The sequence below is a fragment of the Ornithodoros turicata genome, chromosome 5 (assembly GCF_037126465.1).
Source record: "Ornithodoros turicata isolate Travis chromosome 5, ASM3712646v1, whole genome shotgun sequence".
Taxonomy (NCBI): domain Eukaryota; kingdom Metazoa; phylum Arthropoda; class Arachnida; order Ixodida; family Argasidae; genus Ornithodoros; species Ornithodoros turicata.
The window spans coordinates 25,823,125-25,839,305 of record NC_088205.1 but is presented as its reverse complement, the minus strand read 5'-3'; the positions used below and the strand labels follow the sequence as shown (position 1 = coordinate 25,839,305).

At 43.1% G+C, this 16,181-nt stretch overlaps 2 protein-coding genes across 8 annotated transcripts in view; one reads left to right on the top strand and one right to left on the bottom strand.

Moving 5' to 3' along the window:
* LOC135394241 (paired box protein Pax-6-like) overlaps positions 1–4,518 on the top strand; it is a 57,988-nt gene extending 53,470 nt beyond the window's left edge. For all 7 annotated transcript variants that reach the window (XM_064624885.1, XM_064624889.1, XM_064624886.1 and 4 more), the window contains exons 10-11: positions 1,393–1,592; positions 2,184–4,518. In XM_064624885.1, coding sequence (XP_064480955.1) covers positions 1,393–1,592; positions 2,184–2,278 — 295 coding nt within the window. In that variant the 3' untranslated portion in view covers positions 2,279–4,518. The remainder of the gene's footprint in view (positions 1–1,392; positions 1,593–2,183) is intronic.
* Positions 4,191–16,048, bottom strand: LOC135394240 (transmembrane 7 superfamily member 3-like). The gene is made up of 10 exons (XM_064624883.1): positions 15,864–16,048; positions 14,804–15,151; positions 11,360–11,637; positions 8,422–8,608; positions 8,258–8,344; positions 8,039–8,119; positions 7,820–7,972; positions 6,745–6,842; positions 6,483–6,645; positions 4,191–5,812 (listed from the first exon to the last, which is right to left on the bottom strand). Exons 1-10 carry the CDS (start codon positions 15,931–15,933, stop codon positions 5,517–5,519), a joined length of 1,761 nt encoding a protein of 586 aa, XP_064480953.1. The 5' UTR covers positions 15,934–16,048; the 3' UTR covers positions 4,191–5,516.
* Positions 16,049–16,181: the final 133 nt, after the last annotated feature.

Genomic DNA, 16,181 nt, shown 5'->3' with positions numbered 1-16,181 from the left:
TTCTCTGACAGCATTTATATTTTGCGCGCTGGGTCTTTGACTGAGGTTTGTTTAGAATACGAAATGAAATAAAAAACAATTTTTTAAAGTCCGTAGTGACATTTTAAAGGGACGTTCACATCTGGAAACACATCTATGAAACCGATACCACTATGTTCGGCTAATTTTTTAGATGCTAGATTTTAGATTTTTTAGATAAGATGTTAAATAAGCGAATTTTAAAGATCAGCGCTGCTTCCGCAGCTGCAGACGCCCCCGTAAATCGATGAGACATCCGCAACATTCCTTTTCTTAAGGTCGCTCCCTCATTGGTTCTTAGGGAGTGACGATTTCTTGTTTTTCCAGAGAGGGATTTCCGGCGCACTCTTAACATCCGGCGTCTGCTCTTGTCACGTATTCGGGGTCGAATAACAGTCAAACTACGCCACTATTTCGTGTGCGATTTTCGATACCGTGATCAGTTGTCCAGGAGGAGTAAAATGACACTATAGTTTCGAGATCGACTGGAACGGATACGACCGTCCCTTTAATACCCATACAAAGCTTGGGGACAGTTTGTAGGGAGTAAACAAAGGAAATATCAAGAGGGACCAGGTTCGATTCCTGGTGTCAGCACCTTTTCACTGAATGATTTCATTTCATTGCTTCATAGGGAGTGTTTTGCCTTTTATTGACCGAGCTAGAAGTGTACGAAGGAATTTCGGCCCTGTACGAAAAATTTGCCCTGTACTACGGGTGGTGCACAAAGAGCTGTACATAGAAAAATATTTTTATGGCTCAGCGGGGTACAAAATGTTTTCCGAAATAGTGAGAATGCTCCCACATTGCACTAAGTGTATCAGCTCGATTTCGTTACTGCTTAGTATATGATACTATGACCTTCGCAGCATACGCCACTTATCTCAAATATTACTACCTCATACGACGTACGTGTGGCTAAAAAGTACAGAGGCTGGCAAGATAGAAATTTTAATCGATAACTGAACTACAAATCAACATATTAACCCATCCGAAACGCACTTTGAACACTTGGAACGAAATATCTGAACTCGGGGACTGATTGCGTTGCTCAGGCTTTGTGTCTGCTGATGAATGGATGACTTTTCTCCATGGATGAGGCAGCTAACCACAGCACAATGAATGCACAAATATTAGTTTCAGCATAGCGAGTGAGGGAACGTGGAAGCAACGATAGAAACCGCAGAGGTAACACCCATGCTGCCACATCCACACGCAGAGCCAGCAAATACGTTTCCTTATACCTTTTGGGTTGGAGCACGAAACAGACTCAATCCTCTTCTTTTCTGTTTGGATAACATGTCTCAGCAGGCAAAAACTTCGGTGTAACATCATTACAACAAGTATCCAATGCCAACATCTTTTTTTATGCAGCCCAATGGCCCCAGTATCCAATATGGGACCGAGTCCGTGTCTGCAGCAGCGTGACGCGGCAGCCTCTTACTCGTATATGTTGCACGACACCCTGAGCCTGGGCGCATACTCATCCAGAGCTTCAGCGCCGGCACAGGGTTTGAGTGGAGGCCATCCTGCCTACGCCGTCAGCGGGGCCAGCCCACACAGCACAGCTGCCGGTGAGTACCTAAGCCCTAGGGCCTACATACGACATTGAGCTTTTGGAACGACTTAGCACTTAAAAAGGGCGCCAGTCCAAAATTTTCCAGCATTGCTGGCAAGTTGACAGAAATTGCTTTCCACTATTCCATATTGCTTCCTATAGCGATGAAACTCCCCACTCTCCAAGGTCGAAAATAAAGTTGTTGTTGCTTCCTATAGTCAGTGACAACGTAAGTCATACACTTGACCCCGCTCCCACACAAGAGTCGCTCCGCGCGCGCGAATGTAGTGCGACTGGGGGGGGAGAGAGCCGGCACTACATCGCGGAGCGGAGGCGTTGTGCAAAGGCTGGTAGCCAATCGCAGGAGCCTTCCACGGATGAGTGGGCGGTCCCAGTTGTAGGACTTAAGTTGTCACCAACTATAGTACTGCTTCACTACTTTTACCGTGCCCCTGGGAAGGGAGTCAGGTCTTGCTCTTGACTGTTTGCCTGTATTCTTGGTCGTTAATACTCCGATAAAAGCATGCACTTAATTGTCACTTTGCCAGTCCCATACATTTTCTTAATTGCTCTGAGCATAGCATTGACTGTTGTTTTGTGTTCCCAGGTGTGATCTCGCCGGGCGTGACGGTGCCTGTGCAAGTCCCAGGCCAGACGGCTGACTTGTCCGTACCCTCCAACTATTGGGCACGGCTACAGTGACATTGGCCCCTGGCTGGGTACCCGACGACCCACTTCGGCCACACAGCCAGGGCCTATGCAGCTAACCAGGAACACCCAAAGAACTGACCGGAAACATGCTGCTGACACAACACTGTCCACTTGCTGTTCAGTGTCCATCCCCTGCGTGGTGCTGCTCACCCTTACTGATATCTTTGCGTTGTGGCCTGTTGCACGCCCTCAAGGAAGGCTGGCATCATCCACTGAAAACTTCGAGCTGGGACTTTTTGTGGTTTTTAGTTATTTCTTTTCATTCTTGGTCTTTACAGGGGCTAAACTAGCTCCTATGGGGGCATTGGTGGGAAATGTTGGATCAGTGGAAACTAGATACTGTCATGCACTGATGTAAAAATGAATTTCTAATTTCAAAGAGATCTACAGTCTCTGTACCACCAAGAAGTGTATATACTGCTGTCATCTTCCATTTATGCTTAGGTCTGAATGATTCCAGCACAGCCGCCCATGTGAGGTACAGCATTCTGATACGTGCAAAAGTTTCAAGTTCCTCAATAGGTTACTCGAAATTGAACACCCATGGCACACCTTACAAATCAAAATCTTGCATGTCCTGCGAATGTCATGCAATGGTAACATCTCCTGGTTCTTCAAAAATTAGCAATCCTCTCGCCAACATTGCTGGAACTCAAGCACAAGAGACTAATTTAGAATTTTGCAGTGCTTCTCTGAAAGAATGCAACAGCACTGAGAACAAAGCTAACAGTCATAAAGGTCACATGGCTAGATATCAAGTTTCTGTTCCTTGCAAGCACTGCATGGATACAAGTGTCAGTGACATAGTCGCAGCAGTTTTCTGAAGCAGTGATGTGAACATAGTGTATTCAACACTTGAGAAACAGACTGATACCACACCTTGTATGTATACTCCCAGCTTAGGATGTCAAACAATGACGGAAGGCATCTTTGCTGCGAGTAAGGTGTGTATGAAACCTCTGAAAACTTGCAAGGTACTGTGTGATTGTAGTTGAGGGGGGATTGAGTGCATCTCGAATCAAACTGTGCATTTCAGTTCTGCATTATACAAAGTGATCCACTTGAAATCTCGCACTAGACATCACTTGGACATTTTCAATCCTGAATCCTGTTTCATGCATGTTAGTTATTTTTGTGCATTTGTTTCTGTGCATGCATAGATGCACATCTATGCATTTGTTCACTAGATACTTTCTCATCTTTTATAATGGGCATAGACTTCCAAGACAGCGTTAAGTTTAAGCTAGAACACCTGGTACCTGGCAAATTTTTCTCTTTCACACTAATCAAATTTCATTTAAGACTACTAGCAATTTTTGTAAGAGTGTTTCTCATTCGTGCACGAAACTTTAATTTCACAGCCATACGGCACTGCTTGTTCATTCACTGTTGTCTCATCAAGACAAATTCACAGACTTTGTGGCAGTTAGCCAAAACAATGAAAAAAAGAAAAAAGTTGATCTGACCTGGCAACCAACAACATTTGAATCGTGAGCTTTCATTTGACCATATATGTTCTTGGCTTTATTTTTCAACTTATTCACGGAAAAAGTGCTCAAAATCTGCAAACTTTCTCAAACGAATAGCGATGCACATAAAAATAATCATTTTCAAAGCTTTGTTAATTTAACAAATGCTCTTGATGAAACACTGAGTTTGTGTAGGACCAGTCTAGGTGTAACTATTTATGTCCATTTTACAGTGTTGTTATTGCCTTTTCCCAAATGTCAACATTTTTTTTTACAAACTGTGATTTCCCCATACATGTCACAGCAATCTTGCAACGGCAAACCCTTCGTGTTCTAGTCAATTTTAGTTGTTGAAATTGCCTTGTTGAAATGTGTGGCACATGCATCCATTGTTTTCTCCTTTGTTGCAGTGTTATTCCAATCACAATGTTAACCAGTTTTGCAAACTCCTAGTTTATTGGAACACAGTTGAACTGGACATGCCTTGTACAATTGCCAACATAACCACTCAGACAGATCAAACTTCCTATAAAAACGAAAAGTTATTATGCGAGAAAATGGTGTCCAACCTCTTCAGTTTGTTTTCTTTTCAACAAAATTTCTGTTTCTGTGTGACCCAGAACTCTTTGGCCTCCTTGTAAAACACTGTGTGTATAAAGTTGTTGAACAAACCACACTTAAGATGTAATGCAAACAACAAATGGAATTGTTGGAACTTTACAGCCAAGACTAGTGGAAATAAAAAAAAAAGCTCTTTTTGAACTCTGTTCAGAATAAACTCAACCTACTTTTTCAGAAAATAAGAACTTGTACAAACTTAGTACTGAACATTAAATATGCATACAAGACACTGGTGCTGCCTTGCAATACCGTTGTCGGTGTTCATACCTAATTTTGCAGAAATCGACAATTAGATTAGTCTAGAACATGCGTATACATTCTGCATTTCCAGCTCACATAACCTGGTTCGTATGCAATAAGACGTCGCACATGGACTTCTAATGTTCATAAAGGCACAGAAACCATTGATCAATGCAGTGAAGTTGTTAAAAGTGCTCTGAATTCTCAAATCATTTACTTGGAGACAGTGGCATCCTCACCAATTGGTATTCTCCAAGTGGCAGTATACTTTGCACTATAATACACATTCCAAACAGTATAAAAGGAAAATGCCTATAGCATGACTAGTAGATATAACATACTGTGGCCTCTGCCTGTGACCGTAATACAAACGTTGATAAGGAATGTGTTACTGAAGTACTCATAAAATAAAAAGCACGAGCCAACATCACATGTCGGTAACGTAGCCATCTTCCTAAGACGGTACCAGCATGCTCTTGTAGCAGTGTGCACGACTATAAAAGGACAGCCGCACCTGCTCATTCCTTTGCTCACAAAGGAAGTTTTGGTGTGCTAACAATGCAGTGAGTGGTTACACACAAACAACCACACATAAAGCGTAAAAGTGAAACATCATTGTAAATTTGTTGGCAACTGCTAAACATCCAGGCAGTTGCGATGAGCTGTGACAGCAGAACATGCACCACATATAGAGGTAGGCACATGCGCCACATACAGACACCCATCGAGGTAGGCACTCTATTAAATTCGTTTGATCGTTAGTTCAAAAATGCAAGTGCGTCCAACGATGGCTTCACAGCCCAACGGGAAACCACAATGGTACAGCACGGCTGCTTTCAGCGCTCTGCACTGACCTGAACTTTTGCATGCACACCATTTTGCCAGCACCACATCAATGCTCAGTCATTGAAATATGGAGGTGGTGGCTCTGGCATTGTGTTGTACTGCCTCACTGTGTGTCCAGACCCACCTAGCAATGGATCTGTCTCAGAGCGGAAGGGAGGGGCACTAGGCGAAGCCTGTGGCGCCCGGCATGTACACGTAGCCGCAATGCGTCGACCCGCACGGCGGGCTCGCTCACGGAGCCAGTTCCGATACGGGGACTGTGGGAATGGTGGCCGGTCTCGCTCAAAACGAAGTTGCAGTAGTAGCCCCAGTATGCAGAGTGTAGCCCACGTGAGAGAAAGTATCACATCTGTGCAATAACATGAGAAGTTCAGTAACAGCACATAAATAGAAAGCATACAGATAAGTACAGGCAGTGGCGTCACTAAGGGGGGTGCGGTTCGTACCGGGTGACGCGACGGAAGGGGGTGATGTGCCGCAGCAGTACCTCTCTTTCTCTATATTGTGTATTCACACGACCGACATCCTCACGGAAGATTATAGAAGAAGAAAAAGCAAAAAGCACTGCTTACAGAGATGAAGTTCTGTCCCGTGTTACGTGAGCATTCACACGCTGCAGAATATCGGGAGTGGCGTACTGCGCACTTCGCAGACGACACTGTCAGCGTCTTTCCTGTCGTGTGCTACAGAATATCTTGTGACTGTGTTGCAGGATATTCCCCACGGTTAGCAGTGTATGTGAACACTGGACGTCAAGTGCTCGCGCTCAGGAAGCTGTGATGTTTTTCGCGTCTTCCGGGAATGTCGCTCGTGTGAATACACGAATAGCGACATGAGGAGCCCTCTGTGAGCGCATTTTTTTTTCTCACCATGGTATGATATTGTTATGTATCGTGTACAGTCCGATATGGAAAGGGATCCATTATCGTGAGGTGATGCAAAGAGCTCCCGCACCCTCTCCCGGGGTGGTGCATATCCTAGTGACGCCACTGAGTACAGGTAAAGTGAGAGGTACTTACCATTTGCCTGGAAAGGTACCTCATTACTTGCGTGGTATCCACCTTCAATCAGGGACCTTTTCAGGACGTTCAGTATTATGAAGGACAGAGATGTCTTGAGGTACAGATCGAGTGCAATGATGGAGCAATACCCGCCGACCACCGCACAAGACAAAATGCTCAGCTAAAACACAGAGACAACATGTGAATCTCGATGTTTGGCATGAGGTAAAACAGCTCAGCCAAATACTATTGCACATAGTAAAGAAGTTACGGTACTTACAAACTTTGTGACTGGAAGGAGCAGTATCACAATTATGAGCATAATACAGATGAGGAACATCCAGTATATGAAGTCACTCTTCAGGAAGTAGGAGTCACCTAAGAAATGTGGAGGCAGTGCAATATATCTCTCTGCAACTGCATGTGATTGAGAGATCTTAAAAGTAATTAGCGATAACAGAGTTTGTAAGCAGATTTGACACTGTCTCTTTCAACTTATTCACAAGAGCACAAGAATTAAGCATGGTTAGTCAATAAAGTTGTTGACTGAGAGGACTTCAAACTGTTCATTAACCAATTAATGAAAACAAAAGATTTGTAGCGCAACTGTTGGGGAACGATCTCTCAAGTGAATGGAAGTGAGTTTACCCTTGTGCAAAGAAACAAAAAATGTAGCTGTTAAAATGGCACTCCAATCTAGCCTGGCCCTTTTCTCAAACTACTTCAACTGCAACTTCAATCTGTATACTACAACATAAAAACTGTTCCTTCCACAAAACATTGAAAATTTGGAGAAGGTCAATAAAAAGAATCCATCTTGATCCATCGGATAAATCAAACCATCAGATATGATTCCTGTTTCTCACACTCATTTCCTTCTCACCAAGCTGCTTAAGGCTGCCTCAGATCGATCTCAAGGGGGTAGGGTTCACATGGATATGTGACATAGGTGTGGGTTGTTCGTTGTGTATGTTGGTTCTACTTGGGTAAGCAGCGCAAAATAAAACATTTGATTGCAGATAATTCAGTGTGACTCATTCTAAAATGCTTCACGCGGCAGCTTTGAATAGCATTACAAATCATGTTTGATCATTCATCATCGTTTCAATTGTGTCAATCATGACAGATGTTTCTGAGCTTTTGTTTGAGACCAGATTGTTCACCTAATGCGTAACCTCTTTAATGAAGGCATTTAGTGTCGTTCACGTACGAGCCTTTGTACTATCTGGCTTTTTGTAAGCATGCCTGCAAGAATTGTGAGTAATGGCAATCAAGCAATTAAATCAGATAAAATGTATAAATACTAGTATTGTTTAGAAGCAACAGTTTGCCAACACGAGTGAACACAAACTTACCAAAGGGTGTAAAAAGCAACGTAGAAGCCATGAGGAATCCAAAGACTAGACCGGAGAGGATGATGGATATGACTGGAACTCCCAGGAACCACCAGAACCCCATCCACAAGATACCACCGAGAGCTCCACCAACGAATGTCAGGACGTCCCGATCTGGACGAAGACATGATGGAAGTCCTGTAGGAACATGATAACTAGAACAAACACTTGATGGCTCACCTGTGTCAGAAAAGCTTCCGTACTTTGTCAGTAGCATGAAGGACATCAAAGCAAACGCGAGGAATCCGAAAAAGAACATACCTGTGGAAGATACATGGTTAAATTTTTTTTGTTTTAGAGTCATAATTAAGAAGAAGATCAACAAACTGCGATGATGGCGAAGACATAAAATTGCAAGATATAAAAGAACATACTAGATTACATTAGTTCATTACATACTGAATGTGAATAGGCGATGTCCTCTAAAGCATATGATCAGCCCCACTAGCGTGATCACAATGGCAAACACCATGCCGAGTCCTCCACCTAGCAGGAAAAAATGGACGAAATTATTATGTTGCCTCCCACTGACAGTTATTTGAAGTCATGTCATAGCCACGTACTCATTTGTTCGCAGCCTTTCTCTCGTGCAAACCATGTGCAGCCGTATGTCGCAATGGGCACATAAGCTGCTTCCCGCACTTCACCATCAGGACTTTCATAGCGCACTATGATGTTGAAGACGGCACCCTCACCAGGGTACGAGAGAAGCAGAGCTCTCGTTTGGGGAATCTCACGGTGTCCGTGCACCTGACGCAAAATTGAGTGCAGAAATTAGGAACTGCAGCCAGACAATTTTACCTGAAACGTGGTGTTGGAGCAAGAAAAAAAAAATTGTGCTCAGTGTACAGGTTGTGCAGGAATGCTGCAGCAATTTTCACTTTTGTAACAATTTTCAATGATATTTCTTGACTTTATTTTGCGAAACAACTATACTCATAAGGTGATGTCATAGCAGCCTGTCTGTACATTAATTTTGCCTTCCAGAACGGGCACTTTAACATGCACCAATTTTCGGAGTAGAAATGAAGTCCTTTCGGTTTGAGGTATGTTTAGAGTGGTGTTAGACCAAAAATGCATTGGAGAAAAAAGAGAGAGAGAGAGATAACAATCCTCCAGTTTTAAAAAATATGCATCAATCATGCCTGCTCCAGAGGTGCAAAAGCATACACAAAAACTTATACCCAAACGAAAAACTATGAAGTACAATAGCACATACCAATGAAAAGTTCAAAATCATAACTATGACAGGCATTTCAAGCACCAGGATTTAAACATGGTCCACAGGGTCACAAAAAGATACCTGCACCTAATCAAAGTTTGACAAAATTTTGCAAGACACTTTTTTTTCATGAGACGTTTAAAGGGGTTGTGGCACTTTGATAGTTGTGGTTCTAAACATCATGTACGCATTGTACCCCGCTCCAGGGTGGAGTTATTATTCTCCCTGTCGTACTTCGCGAGATACAAGCCTTTGAATCCAGGCCCGTGCAAAGCACTGACGTCACAGTGTTCAAAGCTGCAGCCACTTCCACTGGTAGCCGTAAGCGCATGACCTCTCTCGCACTCCCTCACTGATGGAGATGCGTGCTGTGATGTCAGAGCTAAGTGGGTTTCGGTATTCGCGGTGCCAATTTTCTCCGGTTCTATTACCCTCTGCGCTGTAAAACTTGGAATGCAGGTTCACATCGGATAAAAGAACCATCTTTTATGTTTATCTGGGATAACCTGGGACTACCTGTCGCAACCCCTTTAATGAAATAGCTAGAAAAATTTATTTTGTACGTACCCAAAGCATATCAGAGATCAAAAAGCTATTATTGCAGCAGAGGGCATTAGATTATTTGTGGCTTTATGTCGCGAGACAACTATATGATCATGAGTGTCCCCGCAGCGGTCGGTCTGTGGATTAATTTTGTTCACCTGGGGGTAGGCATAAGACTTCCAGAAGGTCATTTATATATGTAACACATCACCATAGCTTGCGCCACCTTAGTCACTTGTCACCTATATTTAGCTACTTTAAAGCTACGATTTGAAAAATATAGTGTCCTCTGTTCCTGCAGGACCACTGACCACAGTGGCGAAAATCCCAAATGGAGTAGTGGCATAGTTTGACCGTTATTTGACAGAACACATGACGAGAGCAGATGTCGGATGTTGAGAGCATTCCGGAATTTCTTCTCTGAGAAAACGTCACTCGCTACGAACGAACGGGGGCGCAACCTAAAGAAATGACATGGCCATGCCGGCATCTCATAGAGTTGCGGGGCGTCTGGACGGCGCCTCTCCTCCCTCACTCTCCGCTTATCGAGTGACGTCACGATACTGGAGCTTCTGCGGCTGCGAAAGCAGCGCGGACCTTTAAAATTCGTCTATTTCATATCCAAGCACCTTTTGGACGAAACAATTAGCCGGGCAGATTGTTGGCCGATGCCGAACGTAGCGGTAATGGTTTCATAGATGGGTTTCCGGGTGCGACCGTCCCTTTTAAAGGGGCAGTGAAAGACCCCTTTATGACTTTTTTTGTTTGATTTTGGCTGCAGCAAATTATGCAACAAATAATATGTGCTCTTGTACAAGAACGACTATCGTAGCAGACTTCTACCTCGTGAAAGAGGTCTTTGACATATGGGCCCTCTGCAAACTGCTCCACCCCTTCTGAGACCCTGTAAGTGAATAAGTGATGTTGACGTCACGTATGAAGTGTGTTGCTTGTAGTGCGGCGTTGCACCAGCAGCAGACAAATTTTCGGTGGGCAATCAAACCTTGCAGCTGCTCGCTACGACTGATGACAAGCTGGTCTGATCACATCACCCCAGGAGATCAGGCTCCAAGGTCACGCTGCATGGCGTATAGTCGGTCTTTGACAGCGCTTTTGTAAATTACATGAGTAGCAACACGATGCCATTGAGCAAAAATATTTTGCATGGCGTGTCCTGATTCACTGCTTGATTAATGATGCACAGTTTCGAGCACTGCTAAGCGTAACTTAATTTTTCCTTTAAATCCGATGGTACACTAAAACAGCATTTCACGCATAAAAAGGAGGGCTTTCAATCAAGACTACCTCTTACATTTCTTCGAAATTTACATAATTAATGCACTAATTTTGCAAAGTGCAAACATAAAATATGTAAATGATAAGTATTCACATTTATTTTGGAAGGCTGCCAATTTGAGCACAAGTCAGCAGTTTTGCATAGTAGCCAACTAAGACGGAGAATTGGAGTAGTCGGTGCATAGACCAAGTAGGGAAAGTACCAGCGGGCACACATCACATGAGAGTGGCTGTGTTGCCTGTCGCTCTCTTGTGATGTGTACTGGCACTGTTTCATCCACTGTTTGTGTAGTAGCCTCGCATGAGCCTGCCCTTGTACAGATAGGAGCATACACCAAGCATTTACTCTGCAAATTTTTTTGCTCGCTGTGACAGTGGATGTAGGATCTTTTCCAGCTATTTCAGCGAAAGAGATTTGAAGAGACAGAAGTGAGACGTACGGCATGGGCGTTCTCCTTGATGGACTGGGCATCAATCATGCGAGATATCCCATCAAAGTAATGTAGTTCGGTGTAGTCTCGCTGGTTCAGATAGTACACGTAGATCTGATAGTGAAAATTAGAGAGCCCACGATCACAGTGCGGCTGTGCCCCGTCGCGTGGATATCCTTTGCTGGCGTGCTGGAACTCCACTGTCACGTCTGCTCTGCTGACTGAGAGACGCAGAAATGGAGATATCTCCACTGGGAACTCCATGTTGCAACCACCTGGAATCGGATCTGGGATGGCAAATAGTAAACGATTAGCATGATAGTGTTCTCATAATAAATGGTGTGTAGAAATAAAGTACGTTGTAATGAAGCACTTAGGTGCCACATCACTGAAGCCGAAATAAAAAAATAAGTAAATAATAAAACTGCAGTTTTGGACGAGACTGTTTAGCAGGCCATTTAATGTTCCAATTTAATCTGTTCCATCATGTCAAAAACATGACTATGATCATGAGCGACCGTTACAGAGGCCGGCCTATGGATTAATTTTGCCCACCCAAGGGGGGTCTTTAAAGTGGACCGAAAGCACAGCCCACTATTTTTACGATGTCCCTCGTGGAAGATCAAGTGTCTAAGGCCGAGGTTTCACCAACGATGGCTAGCTTTGAACCGAGGTCTAGGGTCATTAAAACTTGATGTTAATGCTCAATTCTCTTTTACAAACATTAGTTAGTGATGAATGTTTCAGTAACAATAACTCCCTTTAGTGGGGCAGAGTTCAGCGTTAAATTCAAGTCAAGGGACCGTTGATCTTGGTTCAAATGTTAATCGGCATTGGTGAAACAGGGCCTAAGTGACTTGCACCGTATCACCAACTTGCTGACGTCCTTGGATTTGAACCCACAACCTTTGGATTAGCAGGCAGACATGTTACAAACTGATCAACCGAGGTAGGTAGGCCGGCTATGAAATACAAATGCTTTCATTCCATATTTTGAAGATTTTGCCTTGAACAGACGTGCAACCATATGGATACCAAACCTACGACGACAACTTGACATGCTAACTTGTGGTGAACAGCACATCACTGGCAAATTGCAGGGTGCTGAACCTCGAGCACGCGGTATTAAGTAGCTCACAGACAGGCTCCTTCAAATGGTGCCTGTTCTGCATCTCCATCAGAAAGTCCAAGTACTTTTCGACATTCTTCCAATATTCAGCGCTGACACTAAGGAGTTAACCAACTTGACCTTGACAGATGTTCGAAAATAGACTAACATTTTTCTGTAATTTTTTAACATAATCAATTAATTTTGTGAGCAAGTAATTTTCCAAGTAATCTGATTACAATTTTCGGTAATCAATTACTGAGTAATCGATTACTTTTTTAACCTTCTGTCAACAATGGCAACCCTTTTCAGCATGCCAATCTGTTCTTCTGTTCCACCACGAATTCGACTGAAGCAATGACGGAGAGGTCACTGTGACGGCCGTCTCTAGTCCACACGTGTTCCATGCACACCACAGTAATATGATAATCCCCTACAACCACGACCTACTGGAGCAACAGTAAAATAGGTGACTGTATTGATAAATTATACGGGCTGAACACAACAATAGTAACAAAACGAAGCGGATGTTTCGACGCCTCTACGGGCTAGAGTCACTAAATAAGACTCTAATACGGGCGTCCGTGTTGTGTACATATAGATGTAAATGTGTATATCAACCTGAAATATATGCGTGTGTTTTGTATCGTGTTTTGAAATGTATTTGGCAATTTCATGTATCATATATGTTAGTGTCTCATATTAGAATTTGAAACGAGAGCTGCATGGTTGCATTCGCTGTAGGCTTGTTGGCTTTAGTATGGCCCACAATATAAAAGTAATGGAAAAAGTAACGCGTTACATTTTTAATCAGTAACGTATTACATTTTTGATGAAGTAATTTGTAATGGTAAAGAATTACTTTTCGCTCAGTAGTAACAGAATTCTAATCAATTACTTTTTTCGAGTAACGTGTACAACTCTGGTTTTACTGTTTGCACGTAGAGACCATTTGTGTCACTCTGTCAAACTTAAAAAAAAAGGCATCTCATGGTCTGTCATCGAGATTTACAGATTTAAAATTTCGTTCCAAGAACCGTCCGTTATGTTATAAATTTTTTGTTTCTATATAACGAAAAGCATCGATAAATGTACACTGGTAAATTTGTTATGTAGTCAGCGAAACTAATTACACCGATAATCACTAAAATGAGCATTACAAATTATGTGCTGTATCAAGGTACACTCAATAAATGAGTTTTCTGTTAGTATCTTTTGGACGGTTCGTGTTCAACAGTACCCAGTGCTCTGCTGCAGCTTTCAACTCGCTTGTGCTGCCCGTATCAAGTTGTGATGTCGAGAGTGTACTTTTGAACTTAACGTTGTCTGATTATTGACTGATTGATTGTAAATATACTGGAACAAGGATAACAAACAGTTAACGTTATTGCAACGAAAGGAACGGAGCATCGTGATGCTCGAATACCTTAACCTGGCAGTTCATTTCAACAAATTCAAGTTTTAGCAGTTGATACTGTAACGAAAAAAAAAGTGACAAAAATGTTGCATTTACCGTCCGCATAGGAAATGCCACTTTAGTTTTCTTTTGCTCATTTTCACAGAGGATCCCCACATCTGAAATCTGATCACTAGACATCGCCAATTTGTGCCGTGTTAACTACAGATTTTTCGCACCGAATATCTGACAAATTGAATGCCACAAGCCAGAAACCCTCATTATAAACATGCATTCTTGCGTAAGAGGGCACGTATCACTATGCCAGACCTGTGGCACTGCATGTGAACGATGTCTCGGTCAACTTTTGAAGCAAATGTTATGCACAATCTCAGGATGCGAACTCTGTTAGTAATTTTCAACCTCAAGGTGCTGTTTCAAATCCAAAATATGGGGTCTGAACTATGGAGTAGACCTCAATCAGTCTAATTTATTGTAAATTTGTGGATCTAAAGCCTTTTCTATTAATGCAAATGTAATAAGCATGTATTTTGTGGGAAGTTGAGGAGTGAGGCGAGACGGTGAGTGAGGGACAGTTGAGCATGCTTATTAGCGAGGTCTATATTGTTACAGCGTTTTGTTCTGCACAAACACCAGTCGTTTTTACCCATTGCTCTTGATGTCATGCCAGAAGTCAACAATGAGGAACAAAATGCTGCCTTTCGTCGTCATGGATTTCATCCACCAGCTTGCCCGCGCGTATGCAGTTTTATCAACAATGAAGGCTCATAGTTCACTTCTTCATTAACATTACGCTTAACATCTGCACACTGCGTTGAATAATGTGTGGCTTTGGAGAAGCGTGTGATATCAGGCAATAATACCACAAGATCAAAGTACATTTGGGTTCTGTATTTTGTCGGAACTTGTACACGAAACAACTTCTTACCTTCTTGTCCATGTGAGAGAACTACGAGCAGTGCACTGACATTTTTATTGAGAGGGTTGTGGATAAACGTTGTTGCCTCTACAGAAAAGGCATCCAAAAGCGACACGAGGCCACAGTTTGTTCCACTGTCACTGTCAGTAACTTTTGATGGGTAATCCGAGTGATAAGAGAGAGTCACAGGTTCAACTTGTGTGTGCACTTCAAACACTAAATACCGCAACGTTGCACCAATGCCCAAAGCAGTGAATTGTGTTGTCGAGTTGGCTGGCAATTCGACAGCGGTGCTAAAGACCTTAGAGGTTCCAATGGTAGCTTCCACCTTGGGAGCCGGTTGGAGCTGGTAGGCACCTGTGTGAAGGGACAAAGAGTAGATATTAATTGCACATGTGCCTTACGCGCGCAAACGCTTCGCATAATGGAGCGACTACGGGGGACAGACACATAACCAAACGGATAAGATGCAAGCAAATGTGCTCACATGGCAAGCTGACACAAACATGGTGGTTAATTGCGACTTTGTTTCAATCACGTCTGGGCTCTCACCAGTGCCGGATTTACAGTGGTGGGAGCCCCGGGGCACTGTGCTGTGGGGGCTCCCTCATGTATTCTATGTCTATCCAATGTGTTATTCGGGGTCGATATGCGTGGATGCAGGACAGATTCTTACCAAGTTTCCGTTTCAGGGACGCGTTTCAGGCATGCAAAACAGATTTCCCTTGGACAAGACCTTTACTGGTGGGGGCCCCTTTGTGGTGGGGGCCCCGGGGCAAGTGCCCCGTCTGTCCTCCCCTAAATCCGGCACTGGCTCTCACATACGTTCGGCCATTGGAGGATGTGAGTCAGAATAATATGCCCTGATGATAAGGCTGTCATAAACAAGCCGGTGTTAGAAACCAATAAACTGAATAGTACACACCTCAAGAGAAAACAAGCGCAATCCATCACATTAACAGCGAACTTACGGTACATAGCACACTGCAACTCATTTTCTCATAGAATAGACGTTCACCGACGTAACTTTCAGCTGACACGCACTTACAACACAGACAACAGCACTTACTTTGGGCTATAGACAGGAATACCGCGACATGTGCAATGAAGCAGTTATAGATCATTAACTGTTCAGTCATACTGAGTGAATTCGTCGATGGTCAACGTGTTTATCGAGTTGCAACTTGCTATTCACGCGAAACAGTTCATACCGACCAACCATCTCACAATTGAAAACAAAACAAAATGCCCCCGCCGCAATACAGATCCAGCTGCTTAAATGTGGCGTCACTTTAGTAGTCAACACTTCAGTAGATTTCTAAATATGTAGTTTATTCACCGCGCAGAAGAATATAAATATATATAAGTTGTGTATTGCAAATCTTCA

Coding starts and splice junctions, on each gene's coding strand:
- LOC135394240 (XM_064624883.1), bottom strand. CDS start 15,933: ATGACTGAACAGTTAATGATCTATAACTGCTTCATTGCACATGTCGCG. Junction 11,638..14,803: donor TCTCTCACATGGACAAGAAG/GTAAGAAGTTGT, acceptor TTGCCATCCCAG/ATCCGATTCCAGGTGGTTGC. Junction 8,345..8,421: donor GAAAGGCTGCGAACAAATGA/GTACGTGGCTAT, acceptor TTTTCCTGCTAG/GTGGAGGACTCGGCATGGTG.